Source organism: Heliangelus exortis, chromosome 23 (genome assembly GCF_036169615.1).
Source record: "Heliangelus exortis chromosome 23, bHelExo1.hap1, whole genome shotgun sequence".
NCBI lineage: Eukaryota > Metazoa > Chordata > Aves > Apodiformes > Trochilidae > Heliangelus > Heliangelus exortis.
In genome coordinates this window covers 4223546-4237476 of record NC_092444.1, presented here as the reverse complement: position 1 = coordinate 4237476, position 13931 = coordinate 4223546, and the positions used below count along the sequence as shown (strand labels likewise).

The window sequence follows — 13931 nt, the reverse complement described above, 5'->3', positions numbered from 1 at the left end:
GTAATGGATTACAGAGCATTTCACCAGATGGGGCCCAGCATGTGGAGACTGAAAAGAATCCATCGTCCCAGGCCAGTGTCTTGTAGACAGGTGTCCACGTAAAAGCCCTCCCCACCCATGCCTTGGGCCATTTATAATTTTGCCTCCTCCTGGTCTCCAGCTGCTTCAGAAGAGAAGCCAAAGGATGAAGGGGTTAGGAAGAGGACCACCACCTCCTGGCCACCCCAGCAAGGGAAACCTTTGCTGCAAATCCAGCAGCTGGGCTGCAACAAGGCCGTTTCTGCTGCGCAAAGACGTGGGAGTTTTTACTCCTGGTGTCAGAGGAGCCAATTCAGGTGCCAGCTGGGTAACCAGAGCACAAAACCAACCCACTTGGAAGCCAGCCCACCAGATTTAATCTCTCACCTCTCTCCTGTTCCTCCCCAGGCATGCACCCCCTCCTTCCCACACTGGAGAGGACTGGGGTCACGGAGCAGCACGGGCAGGCTCGCGTTAATTGCTCTCCAGACTACAGATCGATTGAAGGATTTTAGCCTCCTGCATGCTCCATCCTTCACCTTTTCCAAAGGACAGGGCTGGAGGAGGGGAGCAAGGCTGCTGAAACCTTGACGAGATGAGGTCATTGAGCAGCTGCCAGATCCCCAGAAGGCAGCTCAGGGAATCGACCCAGCTCTGGCTGCCTCATCGATATTCTTCCCAGCAGGGACAAAAACAGCTCCCTGCCTCCAAAGGAGGAGCCTCCCCCTTGCTGGAAATCAGAGGAGCTGCCTGAAACTCAATGGTCATTTTCAGCCAGCCACTTTTCTCTTCTCCTTACTCTGGCTCTTCCTTTTGGCCTACCAGGTTACCTGCCTTGTTTAGGAGGTTATTTCTATAATACCAGCCTCCAGTGTACAACACAACATCATGACCATCCTGGCCAGAAGAGCAGTTCTTGTGAAAGAACGGATTACAGAAATTATCTAGCAGCAGGGGGGAGAGGTGGATGTGGTTTTGCCTTGTCTGTCTTCAGGTGGTTTGTGTTCCCCAGGGGCCAAAAGCAACACAGTTTTCATTGACAGATGTTACCCCAGCAGAGCCCATGATCCCACAGCATCTGGATCAATACAGCCCTTGGTATTTCAGTTGCTGAACTCTCACCTGCCTGATCGACCCACTGTGCTGCACCAAACAAGATACTGTGCTTCCCAAAGCCTGTTTCTGGTGAGAGGTTTGCTATGGAGTTGTACAGTCCCTACACCACAACAAGGTGTAAGCTTGGTGCTGCTGCCCTGCAAACAGGCAGTATTAACAGTCAGGACAACACCCAAAGCTAGCCAACAGCAAAAGGGCCCTCAGGAAAAGACCTACAGCTCTGGAACAGGCTCCACAAATCAGGATTGCCCAGGATTTGGGCAGTGAAACACAGCCCTGCTCTTTGCCGAGGCCTCAAGACACGATTATGATATAAATTGGAAGTGATAATAATAAATGGCCTATTACAGCAGCTCACACACTGCTGGGGGAGGGAGGAAACCCATCCACCATCCAGGCCTCCCTGCAGAGCCTCACACAAGCCATGAGCACCACAGAGCTGTGTGTTTCCCTTTTTAATGGCCGGGAGAAAAAGGCTCCTGTGAGGAAGCCTCAGCAGCCCAAGGCAGCAGGAATATTTATCATCTTGGCCACCTGCCTGTCATAGAAAAATCGCTTCCTCCTTCCTGGTTGGGAGGCAGCTTTAATGAGCGATGGGGCAGCCTCCTTCACAACCGCAGCAGCTCTCTGCATAGCAAACAGGCAGCCACAGCGACACACATGCCGTGCCCTCCCCCTTTCTCCCTCCTCCACGTGGCAGGAGGTCCTACCTCCTGCTAATTGCTCAGCCAAGTAATTAGCTGAGGCAGAATCTGGCTCCTGGCTAGGCTAGAGGGGCTGCCATCCTGCTCTGCCTACAGGAGAATCCTGGACAGATCAGCTGCCAGGGGATGAACTCTGACTTTGTATCACCCGTGCTCACTGCTCCCCTCGGGCTCCAGCCCTGCCTGCCCCTGCAGGGGCTGTGCCACTGGGGACAAGAGAACTGGAAGTGACTTCTCTGCCCTGCTGAACCATCCAACAGGCACCAAGCCATCTCTACCAGTGCCTCTGAGACTGAGAAATACACCACAGGCAGGAGAAAAGAGCCCTGGAAAAAGGTGCAAGGCAGTCAAGGTGTGTAAGGCAATGCTGGGGAACCCTGACACCTCATCCCAAAGGTGCAGTCTCACACATTGCCCTGGAAACGTTCCAGACAGGAGACACTTTTAGCACACTGCAAAACATGGCACTGCTCCAGGCAGTAACTCAGTGACAGAGCCTGTGCACTCACCTGCATGGAAGTAGGGGCTCATGGTGTAGGGGAATCCGAAGGGCAGAGGCTGAGGTGGTGGGATGGAGGCTGGTGGGAGATACTTCACTTCATTTTTGTTGATGCCAGGGCCAAGCAAGTGGCTGGGGGACTCGGTGCTGGAGGAGCTGCAGGGGGCATTTGGGCCAGCAGCTGCTTCCCCCAGCTCCTTGGCCCCTTCACAGACTTTACCAATCTCTTTGCACTCCTTCAGGTCAGCGGCCGAACCGCTGCTCTCAGCCTTCAGGCTCTCCGGCTTCTCGTCGCTGACATCCGCGTCGCTCTCAGAGTCCTTCATCTCCTCATCGTTACAGTCCGGAGCTCCCTCCCTCACCCGGGGCTCCGCCTGCTCCTTGGCCTCGCTGCTCAGCCCCCCCTGCGGCTCTGCGCGGTGCTGCGCGGATTTTCGGCTGTTGCCCCGGCGGGGCTGCTCCTTGGGCGGTGTGGCACTGCTGGGGAGGTTGGGGTTGAGGGAGAGCAGGGGGGTGTTGTTGTGCCGCAGCACCAGCATGGCGTTCCTCCGGGACAGCTCCTCCCGCAGCGGGTGGCCCTCGGGGATGTCGTGCACGTTGCGTAGGGCCGGGTGGTCTGGGGGCAAGCCCGGGTGCAGGCTCAGAGGGTCACCGGCCAGGAGCCTCTGCCGGTGGAGATTCTCCAGCTCCTTCTGGCGGATGATCTCGGCTGACATCTCCAACCTACAGGAGGAGAGGCAGAGGGAACATCAGTGGAAAGGCTCTGGAAGGTCTTGCTAACCCCCACGCATGCTGAACCAGAGTTTGTAGGATGGACCAAGGTGTTGCCTCCAAACCTGCACGTTGCCTGACAGGATGAGGAATCACAAGATCAGCCAGGTTGAGAAGGACCTCTGAGATCATCAAGTCCAACCCTTGAGCCCTGAGCCCATGGCACTGAGTGCCACATTGAGTCTCTTCTTAAAAACTTCCAGGGATGGACAATCCACCACCTCCCTGGGGCAGCCCATTCCAATGCCTGATCACTCTCTCTGGAAAGAATTTCTTCCTAATATCCAACCTAACCCTCCCCTGGCAGACCTTGGCCCATGGCCTCTTGTCCCACTGATATCTCCCTGGGAGCAGAGCCCGACCGCCCCCTGGCTCCAACCTCTTTTCAGGGAGTTGTAGAGAGTGATGAGGTCTCCCCTGAGCCTCCTCTTCTCCAGCCTCAACACCCCCAGCTCCCTCAGCCCTTCCTCATAGGATCTGTGCTCGAGTCCCTTCACCAGCCTAGTTGCCCTCCTTTGGACCTGCTCCAACACCTCTATCTCCTTCCTGAACTGAGGGGCCCAGAACTGGACACAGTAGTAAGTAACTGGACACAGGAGTAAAGGTTTTAAACTGAAAGAGGGGAGATTTGGATTATTTATGAGGGAGAAATTCTTTGGTGTGAGGGTGGTGAGCCCAGGTTGCCCAGAGAAGCTGTGGCTGCCCATCCCTGTCAGTGTTGAAGGTTCGATGGGGCTTGGAGCAACCTGGGCTGGCAGGAGCAGTCCCTGCCCATGCAGGGTGGTGGAACTGGATCATCTTTAAGGTCCCTTCCAACCCAAACCAGTCTGTGATTTGATGATCCCATTGGTCTCACTTGAGACACCCCTCTGTCACCTGTCCACAGCTCATCCAGCACAGCATCCCACATTACTCTGCCTGCTGCTAGGAAAGGGAAGGAAAAATCCAAGGCAAGCCCAGGCCCAGCCCTCTGCACTCCTTACCTGGCCAGGTTTTGCTTTCGTAGCATCTCTTGCTGCCGTGCAAACATCTCTGCTTGTGCTGGCTGTAGGAACCCATAACCTGGGGACAGGGAGAACAGTAACATGGGGTTATTCATCTCAGCACTGACTCTTTGCTAACTCAGAGCCAGCTCCCCAGAGGGCCAACTGAGCAGGAAAGGGCAGCTGAGAGCTGCCTGTCTGTTGTAGAGCCCATCTATTCCCCTCACTTCCAAGCCTACTGCTGTAACATGGGAGCAGGGAAGCTGGAGAGGATTAAAAGAGAGAGCAAGCAAGGCAACCTGCTGTTGTCAGTGCAAAACAAGGGTGAAGTCAGCACAACAGTAACACAGAAAACATGTCTGGGCTGCTTGGCTAAAGGAGAGTTTGCCAAAGACTGTACTTCTGCTCTCCCCACATCCCCTGGCTGATGGCAAGTGTGTCTGGTGCTACCACTCACCTGGTGTCTGGCAGAGAGCTGAAGGCACCCCAAGGAAGGGAGGTCTCAAGTGGGGCCCCAGGGCAATGTGGGGTGCATTCTGGGGTGAAAGCAGAGGCGGTGGGTGGGATATCTCCCTGCAAAAAGCAGAAAATAAATTCACATTGAAAACCTGGAGGCACCATCCTCAGTGCCCAGAGGGCTCAGGAAGAGCATCCTTCCTGCAGATGACCTGTGTTCTGCACCAGAGGCTGTTCTGAGATGAAAAGGTGCAAGACTTTTAAAGGGGAGGGGAAAAAAAGAAAAGAAGTAGAACCAGAATGAGAAGAAAGCAGCCATGACTCCATCAGCTCCACAAGCTTCCCACCTTGATATACTTCTGCTTCTATGGCCTTTCTGCTGGGTTGTTCAAAGGAATTTTGGCTGCCCAGGGCTAGAAAAGTCAAGGCTGAAGATGCTCCACCTGCCTGTCCCCTTAGCAAGCTTGGGTTGCTGTCTCAACTCTATTACAAATGAAAAGGCACTTCGTGTTTGGGGAGCTGGAGAGTGGGTCTGAGAAGGTCTGAAAGCCTCACTGGCACTGAAGGCCCTGTCCTAGCTAGGATTATGTGTGATCTTAAATTCTGGTGAATAAACTCTGAGGCCGAGGAAGACCTCAACAGATGAGATGGGAAGAGGGATGTGAGCAGCAAGTGCCACAAGGGCAGTGGAAAGGAGTTCAACTGGAGAGGCAAATTTGAGGGGTGGGGAAGAGGAAAATGCCTGGAAGCAAGGCAGGCAGCAATTGCTTGCATGCAGGGGGGAGAAGAGAAGAGAAGAAAAAAAAAAAAAAAGGAAACAGGAAGGGAATAAGAGCCAAGGTCTCTTCCATTAGTCAAATCTGCCCTGGGAGCCTGCAAGCAGATCTCTGCTTTCCGGCTGCGTATCTCTTAATTCCTTTTGATGGCCACTTACAACATTATTACCTTCACCAGGGCATCTAGAGGCAAAGCCAAGTGCTGGGCCGTTTATTTTCATTTTACAGTATCTCCCTATAAAATCTGCTTCGGGAGGGACTGGAGGGCAAAGAGAAAGGGAGCAAGAAGGTGCATGTGACAAACAAACCAAATGCACAGCCACTGCAGGGGGGGGTAACATGTGAGTGTGGGACAACGTGAGAATCCCAGCCCCCCATGCCCCATCCCACCCAACTGAAAAGCCAGATAAGGACTCTTTGGAGATAAGGTGGGAAAGGAAAGGAATCCTGTCCTTTCCTCAGATCTTCCTGGTGTAGTTTTATCCTCATTCTATGTGCCAGCCATGACAGCTCACTGCCTCACAGCACGGAACAGGCTGAGATCCCCCTCCAAAATTCCTCCTTCTCCCTTGCCCATCTGCCTCTCTCTGCCTCCTCCCCCCTTTCCCGTCTGCCTCCACTCCCCCTCCTCCCCTTCCCCTGGCTGCCTCCCTCTCTCCTCTCCTCTCCTCCTCCTTCCTCCCCTAGCTCTCCTCTAAACTAATTGCAGAGCTGGGCCGTGTCTGGAGGAGAGCCACAGATCGATCGGTCGCTGTTGAAATGTTAATGCTAATCGTATAACCGCTCCGCCAGCACCTCGCACTCCGCTGGCAGCTCCAATTAATCTCAGGTAACGCAGCTCCTGACCTTCGGCTGGGAGCCGGGGCAGCAGCCAAGCGATGCTTATGTAATTACACCATGAAGTGTGTAATCACCTGCCCTAATCCCCGAGGCCTCACAATTAGCCGAAGCCTCGGTCGCTGGGCTGCCAAGTGCTTTGCCACCCCGGACAGCCCGCAGATGAATAACGGACAATTAAAGCGGCATGACGGGGGCGAGGAGGTGTCGGCTCGATCGTAATTAGCTGTAATCATGGGGAGACGAGCCCGGCAGACGTGCTGTTCGTTTTATAAGAAGCAATTTAGGAAATCAAGTCGGTTTTAACCATTCAGGGGCCAGGCAAAGCCGTGGCCGTGCCCTCCCGGGGTGTTATAAATGCAAAAAAAAGGGAGTCCTGTGCCAGAGGTAAGCAGGCACTGAGCCCCCGGGGCTGGCAGCACACAGAGAGCAAAGAGGAAACACTAAAAACAAAGAGAGCTGCTTGATTTTAGCCAAGAGGAGAGAATCTGAGCCCTGGAAGCATATTGAGTGATGGGGATCAGGACTGGGCACTAGAAAGTAAATGGTTCACCCTTTGGTGGCAGCCCAGTGCTAACTGGAGGCTATTTTTTTGCTTTGGTATCACACTCCAGGTGCTTTGATTCCTAAGGAATTCTCATCTGCTCAAGACACTGCAGCTCACCCCCTCTATCCAGCCACTCCTCGGAGCTGTGCAGCTTCCATGCACAACTTCCATCACGGGTTGGCGATCAGTGCCTGGCTGGGGACAGGGGGATGGCAGGAGGAGGTGATTGCTGCCGCGCTGCCACACACACAGAGCTGGAGGCAGTTCAGTGGGAAGGGGCTGAGATGGTTGTAAGAGGAGCTGTGTCAGTGGCTGCTCATGTTACACATGTTAACACGTGCTGGGGACAAGTCCAAAGGTTTGGAAAATTCAGGGAGACTTACACCTGCTGTCATCAGGTCTGCCTGACACAGCAGAGCACATGGAGACCCCAGGGATGCTCTCAGCAACCCTGGAGCTGCTCTCCACTAAACAAGTGTGTAGGGCAAAGCTGCTGGGTGAGGCCAGCTAAGCAGCACCAGCCAAAGGTCCCACAGCTGGCCCTGTGACACCACTTGTGGAGCCTGGAGCCTGAAATCAGGGAAGGGAGGCTGCACACAGCCAAACAAGGAGTCATTGCACCTCTCCTGCCAGCACTTAACACTCAGTCTGTAGCAGTAGATAACTTACAAAGAAAAGAGGTATGCTCATAAATATTGGGGTGATAAAGGACTCTTCTCCGTGCAGGCACACTGACAGAGCCCCCAAGGAGCAGTGATTCCCAGCACCTGTGTTCCTACAAAGGACAGACACTTTTTGCCATCCCACAAGCCCAGCTCCTGCCTGTCCAGGCAGGGAACCTGTTGGAGCCTGCCCTGCTCCCTTCCAGTCCACCTGCCCCATCCCTGGCACAGGAACCTGGCACAGGAGGGAGGGAGTAGGACCTGGTCGTGTCCTGGCAGGGAGCTGGGAGGCCCTCCCAGGCTGCTTGGTACAGATACAGCCAATTGCTTCCCAGCAAGCTTGGAATCAAACTGGCAACCCTGGAGTAAAAAAAGCCCCAGAGACCTTAACAAAAGCTACTGTGCTTTCTGACAGACCTGCACCAAAACACAAATCCTTGCATCCTTTTGCAGGCCTTATCAACCCCCCCTTTATTTCCTTCCTCCTCTTCTTCCACCCCTCAGAGTAAGGGCTGAATTACAGTCTCATACTCTGAGAGTGTGAATTTAGCTCTTGGCAATTACATCTGACAAGCTTTGTCCCTACTTTGCAGAAAGCAATTCTGTGTTACTGCATATTCCTTGCCCCCCCCCCCCTCCTTTTTTTTTTTTTTTTTTTTTTCCTAATATGCCAGCTGGAGGCTTGTGAGCAGGGTATTAGGGGATTTGCACTGCATGCTGCTAAATTTGATATGTCCTTTAACAGGAGACAAATGGTTCACAAGGCTTAAAAACTATCGACTTTTCTTTAACAATAAGCACTAATGGCCTTCAAATAATCAATATTTAAAGTCATTATGGGGTTACACATTATACTGTTAAAACCAAGCCTTTCACTTTAACCCCATCATATCCTTCCAAGCCCAGAGCAGTGCTCCCCCAAGCTCAAAAGGAAGGCTCAGAGCACAGGCTGTGATAGGAGATGTGAGAGGGTCAGGAAATGCAGATTGAAACCGGCAAGGCATGGAAATAAATTTAGAACGGATGGAAGAGGGAAAAAAAAAAAAAAAAAAGAATGCATGAAAGCTCTGCTTTCTTCTGCTTTGCATTTGATAGGAAGAGACACTTTAAACACAAGGTAATAGGCAAGCAGCACACAGCTCCGTGCTGGTTTGCTATCCGCAGACACTGTGCCAGGAAGGGAACACAAATAAAATGGCTTTTTAAAAACAGTGTTTGGGATTTCCAGGCAGGAAGAGACACATACTGGTACTGCCCTTCTAGGGCAGCAATGAGACCTGGGCACAGAGAGGGTCTGCTTTATGCTGCCAGGGGAAATCACTCCCTCAAAATCCAATCTGGTGCTAAAACCAAATTAGGAAGATCAGGTCAAGCACTTTGGCCTTTGCTCTGCATAACATTCAGCCAGTGGGGATCTGGTGAGGAATCCTCCTGGTGCAGAGATCAGAGAGAGAGAGATACAGCATTCAGAGCAGAGAGAGGGATGCAAGGTTGAAGTAGGTAAGAGCAGGAAAGAGAATGTGTCCAGAGAGGGAGGAGCATGTGGCCAAGGAGCCAGGAGTGAAGAGGAAAGCCTCCAAGATACAGGGGGCAGGAATTAGGCAGTGAGAGAAAAAACAGTAGCAACAGCAGATGGAAAGAACCCAGTCCAAAAATCCTTGCTGAGTATTTGAGGCACATCTTTGCACAGAGAAAGGCCCCTGGCTGATGTACAATGTTCGTCAGCCTTCTGCAGCAGAAGGGCAACCAGTGCAGCTCTGAGACTCTGTGGCTCCTGCTCCCAGAACACTCCAGCCAGAGGGCTCAGCTTCCCAGGACCCCAGCAGATAAGATGCTGATGGCATCTCACACAAGCAGTATTTCTGACTCCTTGGCATTCCTCCTGCCTTCACCCCATAATTGTCTGTGGTTCTGGAAATGAATTGTGCCCCTAATGCTTCTTGGAAACAGTACCAGAGACAGCCAAATGCTGTTACTAAAGTATCTGCCTCAACACTTGCCCTTTTGCTGACTGTAATCTGTCTTTCCCTGCTCCTGTGAGACAGGGGCAGGTTCTCCCACACAGATCCCATGCCATGCATTGTGCAGACATTAACAAGCTCCCAGCAGCTCCTAGCACAGCACTAATACCTCACACTTACCCAACAAGCCTCACCACACCAAGTCCACTGCTGGGCAGCTGGTCCAGCCCAGTCTGAGCACCTGTGCAATGCCTTCCATTTGCAGGGATAAAAGTTTTTCCCTAAAGAGGCTGAAGGCAGGTGATGCCCAGGCTGCAGACACACTGGCTGGCTCTGTGAGAAGTGCTCTGCTCCATTTCAAGCTCCTGGTGCAATAAGGAAGGAGTTCAGCACCACATCCCAGGAGATGAGCACCCTGGGTAAGAACACGCCAGGCTAAACAACCCCAGCAAAACCACATACACTGCCAACAAATTTTGGAGACAGAATCCAAGGAATAGGATCCAAGGAACTCTGCAGGGCACAGCCACCTGCCATTTTTTGCAGGAGACAGCAGTTTGGAGAGGGGAAGTGCTCCAGGCTGGAATAGTTACAGTGACACCTTTTACTTGTACCCTTTCCTCTTCCAAGTCTTTTTATAACACTTAACTCTGTCTTTTCAAACCAACCCCCAAGTCCTGGCACCCTGTAATCCAAGTCTGAATCAATCTAGAGAAGGACCTAGGAGACTAAAACCAGCTTTCAAAATGAGAATCACATGTAGCATGGGAAACTGAGACACAAACTGACTCTTGCAAACTTAATCCAAGGCCCTACAGAGGTTTTTCTCAACACCAAAGGCAGGTTGGGTCCTTAGTGTTCCTTTCCCTCAACTCACCTCTCCAGGACTTCCCTTCCACTTATGCCAACCCAACTGTTCATGGGGCTACTTGAAGAACTGGATCAAGATGGGAAGTAGTGGTCTTTTCCAGCCATAACTCCTGCCCTTCAATCTCTGTCCCCTGAGCTAGCAACTAACTTCTCTCCCTCTCCCATAACTGGGGAGGAACACAGCTCCAGTTCTCTCCTTAAACCCTTAGATAAAACCCTCTTCCCAAGCAATTTAATACTTCCTGGCCTAGCCCAACTCCATGAGCCACAACACCTGCCTGCCAGTGGCAAATACCTCTGGATTTGATACGTATTTAATTCATTTTCAGTTTGCCCCTCCTGTGTGCAGCACCTCCCCATAAGCAACCTCCACACTTCCAAATGTGCCTTTTCAGTCAGGCCTCTGGCTGGCCTGGCACTCCTCCAGCCCACACATAGCTGGAGAAATTTTCCTGATGACTGGTTGCACTAAAACTCCTCTATCTCTGCATTCCTCATAGGGGCTGCCTACATGGACTGGGGTGAATTTTATTAGGTGGGTTAGCCAAAGTACACCCCCTAGGAGAAAAGTTTGCCAGATCTGCCCAGCCCCTACACATTGCAAACCCACTGGTCAGAAAGAAGGAAAAACAGACAGGATGTCCAAAGATATAAATGGGGGGGGGGGGGGGAAAGACTGAACCCAACACATACACACACCCACTATAGAACTAATATTGCAGCCTGCTGCCTGCCCCCAACCCGAGATGAAAGCCAAAAAATGCAGAAACTAGAGCCTTTCACAGCTTGTCCTGTGATACTCAGAGCCTCTGCATCCCCGTGGCTGCCAGGCCCTCTCCTGCCTCTGCTATCCTTGTCAGGAACGCATGCAGCTTTAATTTAATATCCTTCTGAAGTTCTTGATTGCAGAGGGAATGGCTTATGGCACAGAACAAGATAAATGAGCTAGAATTTCCTGGGGAGGGGAAGGGAAATCAGCTTTCCAGCACCGTGGTAAAGAAAAGCTCCTCCTTACTCAAAAAAAAAAAAAAAAAAAAAAAAAAAAAAATCTCTTTCCATTCCATTCTCTCACATTATCTGGGGATGCTATAAAATGCAAACTTAAACACCTTAGCTTGCTCTGTGCCAAAGAACAGGCTGGAGTCTGGCTTGGCTCTGGAGATCCAAGGCAGGAATGGGATGCTGGGTTCCCACCAGCCAGCCAGTCCCCAGCCTGGATGTGAGTGAGCACAGCCCCCCCTCTGCACACAGACGTCCCAGCATGAGGCAACCGCACCATAACTCACACTTTGCACCAGCACCAACGGGTGAAAACGCCCCAGGGAGACACTGACACATTCCCGAGGGCAAGACAAATCTGCTCACCCCCACGGGGCATCTATACCACCCTCCCCACCCGGACCCTCACCCTGCACACGCCTTTTCAGCCTGGCTCAGAGGGTGCACCCCGGAGCCCCCCGCCCCGGTCACCCCCCCTGCCACGCCGCCGCCGCGGGAGCAAACCCCGCCCCGGGGCGGGGGTGAGAGGCTGCCGGCCCTTCCCCGTCCCCCGACGGAGCCGCCCCCGCGGTACCTCTCGGGGAAGTGGGTGTCCCTGTGCTGGGGGAGGCCCTGCTTCCTCCGCTGGCTGGATGAGTTGCTGGCCGAGGGGATGTGCGCTTCCATCGCGCCGGGGTTGCGCGCCGCTGCCGCCGCCGCCACCTCTTGCCGCGCCCGGAGGAGATCTGGGGAGAGGGAAGGGATGAGCTGGAGCTGGAACTGGAACTGCTGCTGCCCGGCACGGGCCCCAAGCTCCCCCCCGCCTCCCCGACCCCCGCAGGTCCCCACCGCCCGCCCGCTGCTCCGGCTCCCCTCCCGGGGCGACAGAGCTGCTCCGGGGCTGCTCCCGGCTCTCCGCTGCCGCCGGGGCTCTGTCCCGTCCCCTCTCGTAGCCCCTGGGTGACAGCCTGCTCCTTTGCCCCTTTCCCCCGCTGTCCGGCTCGGCGGGGCAGGCAGGCTGTCAAGCGCCGGGGAAGCCGCGGCCGACCCCGGGCTGAGCTGCCCCGGGTACTCACCCGCCCGAGCGGGCTCTTAGCGGGACCGGGATCCGCCTCCGCCGCCAAGGGAGTTTGGCAGCGGAGGAAATTGTGCAACTACGGGAGGGGGTGGATTGCTGTTTAATTGCCTTCCTGTCGGAGGGAGGGAATGGAGAGAGGGAGGGAAGGAGGGAGGGGAAGGATGAATGGGGGAAGACAAAAAGGAGAGGGAGGCTTTCCCGAGCCACCCGCCTGCCCTCCCCGCTCCGGTCTCCCCGCGCACCGGGGACGGCACCTGCCCCGGCCCCGCCGCGGAGGGACCGGATTCACCCCGCTGCCGAGAAGCGATCTGGGTCCGAACCCCGACCCCCCGCCCGGAACCGCAGGGTTTGCCGTGGACAGCGCCCTGTGCTGGGAACCCCTGGTTCCCCCCAAAAAAACAAAACAAGCCAACCACGGCCTAGCATCTCCCACTGTGCTACAGAGCACCCAGGGATGTTCTCCTAAGCATGGTGACACCCCCGAGAAAACCACCCAGAGCCTGGGGGATGCTGCAGCCACCCCCTGGGCAAGGAGTGACAGGGACAGGTCTGCTGTGGGAAAGGAAAAGGCTGGGCCATGGAGCAGAGGAGGATGAGGATGGGGTCTTCCAGCCCCATTACCGCTGCAGGTCAGAAATAAACACACCCCCCTTAAACCTGCACGGCCACCTTGCAGCTGCAGAACACTCCACCTGTGACACAGGCAGACTGGGCAACCACAATTACACGGGTGTAAAAGTGTCTCCAGGGTGGGGACAGCTGCCCCCACATGATGGACAAGGCTGCCAGGGCCACCACACGCACCACAACACTTCCTGGGCATCACAACGTGCTCTAAGGAAGAGCAGGTGATGTGAGCACAGCTGGCTTGGCCTTGCACTTGGCATCTCAGGGAAACGTAGCTGGACAGAGCTGTGAAAAGCTCCAGTGACACTGACATCCAGAGCACTGCATCACAGGGACTGTTTCCAGAGTGCTACTCACTCACAAGTAAGCATCAGGAGGCCCTGAGTTGCTACACTTTTTAGAAACCATCCTGTACACAACTCGCTTATGTCCCACAGCAAAACCTCTGCTGCCATTCCCACGAGACACAGGAAATGCAGACACCCAGATGCATGCTTAGGGGAAACTTCTGCAAGAGGAAACCAAAGCACAGCTTGGGAGATGAGCAGAGGAAGATTTATCTTTGTGAACACACCCCAGTCAGAATCAACTCAAACACTGATATTCCAAAGCAGCATGTTTGTCCTCTCCTCACGACTGGTTCATGAAGCCAGGTCACTTGAGTGTTGCATGAAACTGGTAATGATACATTCCCCATATCCTTGCCTCCCTTTATGCCCTCATGCTGTTTGCTTTGCTTCTGGAAAACCCAGCTACCCATATTCCTATCACCCTCAAGATGTGCCCAGCCCAACCAGGGCTTCATCAACCACTTTATCAAATATTCTGGTGATGCTCAGGGATGAAGCCCCATGGTAGGACTGAAAGTTGGGGTAGAAACACTTATACAGCTGCTATATTTGCAGGCAGTAGGGACAGTGTTGGTACTTGAGTGTTCCTACCCACATTCATGCACACCCAGTTCCTGTCCCAACACCCCTTACCTGAAGGGACAAACGTTAAAATGACATAATATTAATGAACTGCAAAAGTACGTAAGAAATAGTGA

General features: G+C 53.7%; 1 protein-coding gene across 3 annotated transcripts in view; it reads right to left on the bottom strand.

Moving 5' to 3' along the window:
* The window catches only part of SAMD11 (sterile alpha motif domain containing 11), a 196198-nt gene that overhangs the window by 13488 nt on the left and 168779 nt on the right, over positions 1-13931 (bottom strand). For all 3 annotated transcript variants that reach the window (XM_071767379.1, XM_071767377.1, XM_071767378.1), the window contains 4 exons: positions 11774-11924; positions 4549-4664; positions 4092-4170; positions 2348-3060 (listed from right to left, as the gene is read on the bottom strand). In XM_071767379.1, the coding sequence (XP_071623480.1) occupies positions 2348-3060; positions 4092-4170; positions 4549-4664; positions 11774-11924 (1059 nt within the window). The remainder of the gene's footprint in view (positions 1-2347; positions 3061-4091; positions 4171-4548; positions 4665-11773; positions 11925-13931) is intronic.